Source organism: Aricia agestis, chromosome 20, assembly GCF_905147365.1.
Source record: "Aricia agestis chromosome 20, ilAriAges1.1, whole genome shotgun sequence".
In the NCBI taxonomy this organism is placed as follows: domain Eukaryota; kingdom Metazoa; phylum Arthropoda; class Insecta; order Lepidoptera; family Lycaenidae; genus Aricia; species Aricia agestis.
The window spans coordinates 4,249,990-4,260,011 of NC_056425.1; the positions used below are offsets into that span (position 1 = coordinate 4,249,990).

Below are 10,022 nucleotides of genomic sequence, written 5' to 3' on the forward strand. Positions count from 1 at the left end.
ACAAAAATATGTTTTGACTTTTGGCTGCCAAAAATTCAATAACTGTCAAACTGTCAAATATCAATGTGACATTGACAATATCTATAACTTTTTTTTATTATGGCACTTAAGCTTTTTAACCATGGCCAGTGTCGAGTATAAATACGGCGGGAAAACAATATTCTATCAGCATCGTTTTTCTATATTGTCAGGTCTAAAGTCTAGTCAAAGTGTAATTAAAAGTCAAAATATGTATTGACTTTTAATTCCACTTTGACTAGACTTTAGACCTGACCTGAATCGACTTGACTTCTTAACTGTATGCAGTTAAGAAGTCAAGTCGATTCAGTAAATTAGAAGACGCTTTACTGAAACTTTCGATGGAGTTTTGGAGGGAACACAAAATATTAAATAGCACGTTTCTCGATATTGCATCACTTTCCTACTATGCCGGCACTTGATATAGGCGAACGCGTTGGCCAACGCGTCTGCAGACGCGTTGGCCCAATGTGTAGAACGGGCGTTCGCGCTTTGGCCGTAGGTATTTAGACGTTGGCCGACGCTTCTGCGAGCTTGCCGCGCGGGTCGGAAATGTTGGCAAAAGATCAAAGGACATTTGTCGCAAGCTTCGCGCTCCATCCACACATAGGCCGCGCGATCAGTTCGCCCGGAGCGGCGATGAAGAGTGCACGTTTCCTTCTTGTGGCGAATTAACATCTAACGTGACGAAATGGCGAACAATATGAGTATCAAGAAAACATTTAAATTTATTGGGCCCTATGGGTCTATACAGACGGACTGCATTTCAACTGCAATCCAACCGCAAATTGCAGTTCAAGTGCAGTTGACACGACTGCAATAGAACTGTATACCGACTGCATCCAAACTGCACTATCCCACCCACCCGCACGCTCCGCTCTCCCGCGCATGGAATCAGTAGCAGTGCAGTTTGGATGCAGTCGGTATGCGGTTCACACGACTGCACGCCAACTGCAACTGAACTGCAATCCGACTGCGCATTTGGTTTGCAGTTCTATTGCAGTCATGTCCATTGCATTCAAACTGCACTTGAACTGCAATTTGCGATTGGATTGCAGTTGAAATGCGGTCCGTCTGTATAGACCCTATCAGAGTAAAAGCTGCCTGTGGAATCAAAAATCATATCAAAAGTTGCAAAAAAAATAAGGTTATTGGACATGCTATTTTCCTCACGATGTTTTTAGGGTTCCGTACCCAACGGGTAAAAACGGGACCCTATTACTAAGACTTCAACGTCTGTATGCATTTCTGTCTGTCCGTCTGTCTGTCTCCAGGCTGTATCTCAAGAACCGCTATACTTAGCTAGATTTCTGAAATTTCCACAGATTATGTACCTATATCTGTTGTCGCTATAACAAGAAAATATACTAAAAACAAAAAAAAAAAATTTAATAAATAATAAATTAATTATTAATCATGATAATTATAGTAATAATTTTTATATATAATAAATAATAAGTAATAAAAAAAATTACATTATTTTAATATTATAAAATATGTAAAAGTGAGTTTATTTCTTGTTTCTTGTTACGTTTTCTCGCCTTTTACTTATTTATTTCGAGAATACCCTTTAAAAACCTTTTCTTGTCCACATTTACAAAGTAATAATTACAAGCTGTGAATAAATATACAGCTGCAGCTGTTAGCGACTTAACATCCATTTTGAATCCGTCCGCACATTGGCGCGATCCAAAGCATACTGAACGACCTTCCTATGTGTGGATTACTCACAAACGCCGTTGCAAGCGCACTGCCAACGCGTCTGCCGACACGTCGGCCAACGCGTTCGTCTATATGGGGAGGCGGCCTCGGTAACGAATATCTAATGGTTAATACTTAATATCCTACCAAATAGTACAAAAACACAACATCAGTGCTCTTTCACATTCCCAGCAAAACTCATCTATAACTTTATATTTTTACTAGATGTCCCGCGCGGCTTCGCCCGCGTAAATTAGAAATTTTACAGAATCCGTAGCTACATTTTCCCATAAAAAATATTTCCCCCGTTTTTCCCACATTTTCCTGAGTTTCTTCTGTCGTATTAGTCTTAGAGTAATAATATAATATAACCTTCTCGATAAATGATGAGTCTTACTCGATAAATGATCTATCTAACACTGAGATAAGTTTTTAAATCGGACCTGTAGTTTCTGAGATTGACGCGTTCAAGCAAACATACTCTTCAGGTTTATAATATTAGGTAGATATAGATTTTTTTTAATTATCGCTTGACAAACTCGAGTCTCGATCTAAAAGACTATGAAATGGTATAATATGGTAGTGATGATGATGATGATGATGATGAAGAATGTAATTTGCATAGTAGCATATGCTTTCTGTTCTTAAAACAACGCCGAAACTCCCAAACTTGTATCTATAAAGAATCAGGAATTCTCTCAGCACCTTCCGAACCACGGTATACCAGGTATATCTCGGTGCAAAATCTTACTTGTTGGTAGCATATGCTTAGAATACTTCTCACGAAACCGAAGTCACCATATGTTTCCCTATAAGTTTTGAGGAGTTCCCTCGATTACTTATGGATCCTTCATCAGATCACCACTTTTCTGAATATAATACCAAATTGGGATGATAGCCTATATACCAAAAGAAAAATTTTGAAAATCGGTTAACAAACGGCGGAGTAATCGTTGAATATAAGAAAACGAACATAACACCTCCCCCATTTTGAAAGTCGGTTAAAATTGTAGCCTATGTGTTATTTATTTAATATTTTATTCAGCACATGAATTGAATAACAAAATTTTTTTCAAATTAATCGTAGCACCATCTGTCAGGACAAACTAAAATTGAAATAGAATAATATTGAAAGCGATGATAGCGCCGTCCGCCGGATCTAATGTAAAACATTCCAAAATCAACAACTCCTTATAAATAAGAAATTAATTGAAAAAACATTTTCCAGTAGACCAAACTGTAAATCTAAACCATTCTCGAATCTCCACGAACACACACAAAAAATTTCATCAAAATTGGTCCAGTCGTTTAGGAGGAGTTCAGTCACATACACACGCACACAAGAAATATATATATTAAGATAAGCGACAATAGTCATGACTAATGACTTGGACATGACTGATTCAGACACGCCTTGACAGCTTATTATCAAGTGTTCTGTGCATCTTACTGTGGTTCTGTCAGGGCTTCAAATACCGGTATTTTTTCATAACGTTACTGCTGAAGGGCATAGATAACGGTATGAAAATTTACCCGATACTAGGAATAACGGTAAAAATTGGAATTAATACCGGTAAATGTTATAATAGTAAATAGGATTTATAACGGTAAATATATTATGTTGTTTTATAACGTTAACTTTTGTAAAATAAGTACCTACTTAATTTAGTCAGTAATGTAACAAACAGTATGCACAACATTAAACTAGATGTGTCTGGTGACCAGTAGATATATATTATAGGAATAATGACGTCTAATGAGAATGACATGGTCCAGTACTCAGTAGTTAAGTGTTCAGTATCTTGGTTCACATATTACTCATTTATCGTTTGTATAGTAAATTATTATATAGCCAGCACGTGCGCCGTGCGCTGGCTGCCGGGCGGACTCTGTTGTTTAGCAGACGACGGGGCGAGGCAGGCTTTTTGTCCACGAAGGAATAAAGACCGCGTCTGCCCGTCGATGTCTACAGCTGCCCTCGCCACGTAGGTACACAAAGCATACGACGAGTGGAGGCGGTCAGTTCAGGACGTTCGTTCTAGTCGAGGTAGAGAGAATAGAGCTAGCTGCCGCCTCGCCGCCGCCGCGCCGTCTGCGTTACTGTATGTAAACTGGTTTGTGTGATCCACGGCGGGCAGCCGCGGACATGCCGCGCCGCCAGAGCCCGCCGGGGACCTGCGGAGCGGTCTTTTTGCCCTTGGTGTGCGTTGGTAATAGATATTGTACGCCTCCGTGGTCTAGTGATTAGAGCGTCGCTCTCGACTCCGGAGGTCGTGGGTTCGAATCCCGCGTTGGAAACATGTTATTTCCAAGTTTGGTTAAGACAATGCAGGCTGATCACCTGATTGTCTGACAAGTAAGATGATCCATACGTCGGATGGGCATGTAAAAAGTCGGCCCTGCGCCTGATCTGTCGCCAGTCGTGTCGGTCTTCCGTCCCACTGGGTTATGAGAGTAAAAGGAATAGAGAGTGCTCTTGTGTACTGTGCACACACTTGGGCACTATAAAATTACTCCTGCGTACCTGGTCTGGTTTCAATGAAACCGGCCACCGTCACCGAAACCGGTGTGGGGAGTATTATTATTATTATTATTATCTAAAGTTAGGAACAAAAATTATTATTTCATATCTAATAATAATGACGTTATTGTTGTATTATTTTCAAATTATATTCAGATAGGTTGTTGTTGTCAATACGTTATTTAGTGGAATTTTGGTGGTTTGAGAGGCCATTTAGGTTTTAGCGGTTCTGGTGGTTTACGCTGCTGAATTTGGTGGGTTAGGAAAAAAAAAGTTGGCAACACTGGTTGACAGCTATCAGCTGTCATGTGGCTGTCATTTTGATGATTGAGTAACCAAAATCGCAGCAAAATTATTTGCAAAAATACTATATTTTCGCCATAAAATAACTAAAAATGCTTAAAGCAATTACAGCGACAGCCAAGCTGTCGAGGACCACATTATCACGGTAAATAAAATTCTTGAATAAAAAAATCATTTACTTATCATTTTAGCGTGTAATAAATTTTTTTGGTTTCTGGTGATTTTCAGGTCTGTAGGTGCCTTGTCGGCTGCACCCTCCAGATTTATGTCAAGCGAAGATCCGTCTAAAATGAGAGAGGCGCCGATCAAAGACAACGAAGCGGTAATTGCGTTGCCAGAGGAGGTCAAAGAGAGAAGTGTTCCTGATCTTACTATTACGGTCCCTACAAAGGTATTTCTGCTTAATTAATGATAGTCAGGAGGATATACTTTAGAACTTATACTTACCTCAAACTTGTCCCAAAAACCAAATTATAATGTTATTTTCTTGGCATTTGGCACTTGGCGCTGGAGACTCATAAAATTGTATCTTTTTTTGCAATAGTTTTTTTCTCTACAGTCTACACTCCAAAAATACATTTGTACTTAAATACCGAAAAATGTTAATAAATGTAGTGTGTTTACTTATAATTTATTTTTTTGAAGGTTAACCTCAGCTCTATAACTGGTGTACCCGAAGAGCATGTTAAAACCAGAAGGGTGAGGATCTACAAACCACCCAAGAACGCCATGCAGAGTGGAACAAACAACATTCATCACTGGGAGATGGAGTTTGACACTCGCCAGCGCTGGGAAAACCCCCTGATGGGCTGGACATCCACTGGCGACCCACTCTCCAACATGAAGGTTCAGTTTACGTCCCCAGAAGAAGCTATTGAGCATTGCGAGAAGAACGGTTGGGCTTGGTATATCGATCAGCCTAAAATCGAAAAAGAATTGAAACCAAAAAGCTACGGACTTAACTTCTCATGGAACAAACGTACCAGAGTCTCCACTAAGTAATCATAGTCTTATTTGCCGCATATAGAAGTATAGAATAGCTCCATGTATCATTGTGGTAAGTCACCATTTTTATGTAAATAAATTTTTTGTTGAACATCAATTTTTACTTTACAACATCCGTTCTTTTCTTTAAAAATATTTAAGATGATCCTAATAACCTTGGGTTTTGTGAATACTTAAGAGCAGAAAAAAAATAATTATCCAAAGTTTATTCCATATTGTAAAAGAATATCTTGATTGTTTAAGAAACATTTAAATTTTAGTACATTTATTTTAGTATATTCTTTGATGCCATGATATCTTATTAGTTGTGCTGGCTTACTTCTGCTTCTGTCAATAATTTGTAACAAACACTGCTACCAGGGCTCAGAACCGGTATTTTTTTAACCAGGTTAAAACACTCTTTAACCAGGTTTTTGGATGTGTGGACAATGGGTGAAGGTCGTGGTGTGTGTGAGTGGGCGGGGCGAACATAATTGCGAACGGTTCTAACCGCTATTTTGAGCAGTGAGCAATTTCATTTTGCTCTTAAAAAAAAACCAGAAATAATTTCGGTCCGTTCAGAGCGGAATCGAAATGAAAACGTGGGGGAGCCATGCTTCGAATGCACGAATGGGCCGGCTCGACCGGATAAATACCACGTTCTCACAGAAAACCGACGTGAAACAGCGCTTGCGCTGTGTTTCGCCGAGTGAGTGAGTTTACCGGAGGCCCAATCCCCTAACCCCCACCCTATTCCCTTCCCTATCCTCAACTATTCCCTTCCCTTCCCTTCCCTACCCTCCCCTATTACTCTATTCCTTCTTAAAAGGCCGGCAACGCACTTGCAGCTCTTCTGATGCTGCGAGTGTCCATGGGCGACGGAAGTTGTTTTCCATCATCTCGCAAGGTTAAAATCTCGTTGAAAGGTATCATATGATCTTATTACCGAGCTAATGTACGCTGATGATCTATGCTTTGTTGCGAACACTCACGAAGGACTATAAAGGCTGATTACTAGACTGAATAGCGTATGCATTAGGTTTGGTCTGAAAATCAACATATCTAAAACAGAGGTAATGCTTATGGACACCGTGAACCGAGCTTCTTTACGAGGGCTGCTATTTATGTATCCGGAATTAAAAAAAGAAACAAACATATCATTTAATATGGTTTTATTGCTTTTCAAAATATTCGCCGCGATGATCGACACACTTTTGCATACGCTGGAACCAATTTTCATAGCACTTTTTCCATTCTGATTGAGGTATCTCCAAAACGTGCATTTTGAACGCATCAACAGCCTCTTCGCGGCTCGAAAAACGTTGACCACATAATTTGTTCTTCGCGTATGGAAATAAAAAGAAATCGTTAGGTGCCAAATCAGGGCTGTACGGCGGATGACCAGTCAATTCGATCTTTTGACCCTCCAAAAACTGAGTTGTTTCAGCTGAGGTGTGACAGCTAGCATTGTCGTGATGTAATATGATTCTGCGTTGTCGGTTGTCCTTTCTTATTTCTTCAAAGACTTCTGGTAAACAAATGGTCGTATACCATTCAGAATTAACCGTTTTACGATTCTCTAATGGCACTGTAGCCACATGTCCGTTAATTCCAAAAAAGCAGGCGACCATTTGCTTTAAAGTACTTTTTGCACGAGTAACTTTTGTTGGTTTCGGCTCATCTTGGAACACCCACACCGTTGACTGTTGTTTAGTTTCGGGGTCATATGCATAGATCCAAGATTCATCACCTGTGTAGATATTATAAACGGCTTTTGACGTACCACGGTTGTATTTTTTTATCATTTTTTTGCACCAATCGACACGAGCCCGTTTTTGATCGATTGTCAAGTTGTGCGGAATCCAACGCGAACATATTTTTTTTACAGCCAAATGTTCGTGTAATATCTTATGTATGCTCGTCATTATCTATCTTATGCCTAAGGACGCCTCTATCTCGCGATATGTAACATGACGATCACGCATTATTAGTTCCCGCACAGCATCTATATTTTGTGGGACAACAGCTGTTTTTGGGCGACCTTCTTTATTTTCATCCGTGAGCATAGACCGCCCACGATTAAACTCACTGTACCAGTGATAAACAGTGGTTTTTGATGGTGTTTCATCTCCAAAAGTTGCGGTGAGTTGAATAAAGCACTGTTGTTGATTTAGCCCACGCCGAAAATCGTAGTAAATCATTGCACGAAGATGTTCACGCGTTAAATCCATGGCAAATGAAGACATGCAATTTTCAAAATGACGCCACAATGGAAAAATAATTGACAGTCACATGAAACAAAATGTATTCTTCAACCAAAGAGTTCTATTTTCAAATGTTGTAATTACTTTTTAAATATTGTTCTTGTAAGTGGCCAGTTCCGGATACATAAATAGCAGCCCTCGTAAATATGTGCATTGAAGACCAAGCCCTAAAGGAAGTCAATAAATTTAAATACTTGGGAAACACTGTAACAGCCAAAGGCGACCTCGACTCTGAGATAAACAACAGAATTGGTGCAGCAATGTCTGCTTTTGGCAAACTCCGAGACCAGGTTTTCCGCTCTCACAATATCATTAACTGAGTACTAAAATACAGGTGTATATGGCGATTATCCTGCCTAACATTCTGTACTCATCAGAGACGTGGTGCCTCTACCGAAGACACATACGCATGCTAGACAGATTCCATCTGAAATTCGTACGTGACATCATGAATATCAAGTAGTCGGATCGTATTCGCAACACTGATGTTCTCCGACGAGCTAATGTCTGTGGCATAGAAGCATACTTGATAAGGCGGCAGTTGCGTTGGTGTGGACACCTTGTAAGAATGCCGGATCAGAGAAAGGCAAAGCGCATCTTCTTTTCTGAGTTGGAACACGGCAAACGCAAAAGTGGTGGTCAATTTCTACGCTACAAGGACGTACAGAAAAGACACATGAAGAGATGCAATATTGATCCCTCTAGCTGGGAATCTCGGGCGGAGGAGCGGCTAGAGTGGAGGCAACTTATAAATCACAAAACATACTCTTTTGAGGAAGAACGAAGGCGGGAACTAGATCTCAAACGTGACCAGCTAAAAGCAAGACCGCCTGCTAATATACGATATAATTATGTAAATGGTGCCCTAACTTGCGAATCCTGCTCTCGCACCTTTACTGCTAAGATTGGGTATATTAGCCATATGAGAGCAAAACATAATGTTATGAACAATTAAACATAACCAAGTCACTGAAGCCGAAAACGGCTAGGTAGATTATATTTCCATCAGGTGACCCGTTTGCTCGTTTGCCCCTTTATTTCATTAAAAAAAAAACGCTCTTTTGGAAATGTATAGCGTTAACGAACAGGATCGCGAAGATTAAGCAGGTTTCCGAGCCCTGACTGCTACAGTGAATAGTGCTGAAGTTGAAATGTTTAAGGTACATACTATTTGCAATTGTAGATTGGTTGGGGTAATAATAGATACAATAAAACAACTGAGTCAGTTTTTTCATGTTTTTTTAATCGTAGTTTTCAACATGGATAATTTATATTTTGTACCTCGGAAGAAAATCAAATTTCGCCGTTACTCACTTAAAAGTTCTTATTTACATATAATACACAATATATCTAATGTCGAACAAGATCTTAACATAATATAACCAGCTTTTCATTTTGCCTTGATGTCAATTTACCATTTAAAATTTCTTGTTATTGTCTAATTTTGCCTCGTTGGGGCAGCATGTTACAGATACTTCAAGACCCTCTTAAGGTTAACACTGAGGAAAAAAACTATGTTATCTCTTTCATAAGTATGAAGAATGAGAGAAATAACATGATATTTAAACCAGATCTGTGCAATTGGGCCTAGTTACATTGGCTATGTGTGTGTTCTTGCAATGACAATAAACTTACAATTTTTTTTGTGTAAAAGTATCCAGCCCTATGTCCTCACATTTCACATCATTTTGTATCATATTCATACATTTCTTATTCTTGTTGCCACACTGCAAAGTTGAACCATCATACATTGTTTTATTGCAACATTCAATAAATTAATAAACAGCAATGATCCTATAAGGTGTCTTGGTTTAACTATAATATTATTGCTTATCATACAGGCCTTTAAAAACTTCCAGTTTGGTGTCACTTTATTTCTTATTTATTCACTTGAAATGAAGTCAAAATAGAAATCTGGTTATTACAGGTCATTTTGCATAACAATTTCAACGTAAACAGTACAACTCCGGCGCGATTAAAGACTGGCTCGGTCCAGATTGGCGACTGTAGCTGTCGCGCTACTGATATACTTTGCATATTTTGCATTAGTCTCCGGTTCTAGAATTTAAGACATTTTTAGTTGCAGCGACCTGCATCTAAAAATATTTATAATTTACTAACTGCAGTTAAGTAGATATCCATTGTAACATCTTTAATTTTCGTTAGCAATAGCCAAATTGTAGTCCATTTGTGAAAAGTTGTTGCTACTTAGGGGGATATTAGATTATCAT

The 10,022-nt window shown here is 39.1% G+C and overlaps 1 protein-coding gene across 1 annotated transcript; it reads left to right on the forward strand.

The window, feature by feature from the left end:
* The first annotated feature begins 4,579 nt into the window (after positions 1-4,579).
* Positions 4,580-5,639, forward strand: LOC121737009 (NADH dehydrogenase [ubiquinone] iron-sulfur protein 4, mitochondrial). The gene is made up of 3 exons (XM_042128516.1): positions 4,580-4,688; positions 4,772-4,934; positions 5,189-5,639. Exons 1-3 carry the CDS (start codon positions 4,636-4,638, stop codon positions 5,543-5,545), a joined length of 573 nt encoding a protein of 190 aa, XP_041984450.1. The 5' UTR covers positions 4,580-4,635; the 3' UTR covers positions 5,546-5,639.
* Positions 5,640-10,022: the final 4,383 nt, after the last annotated feature.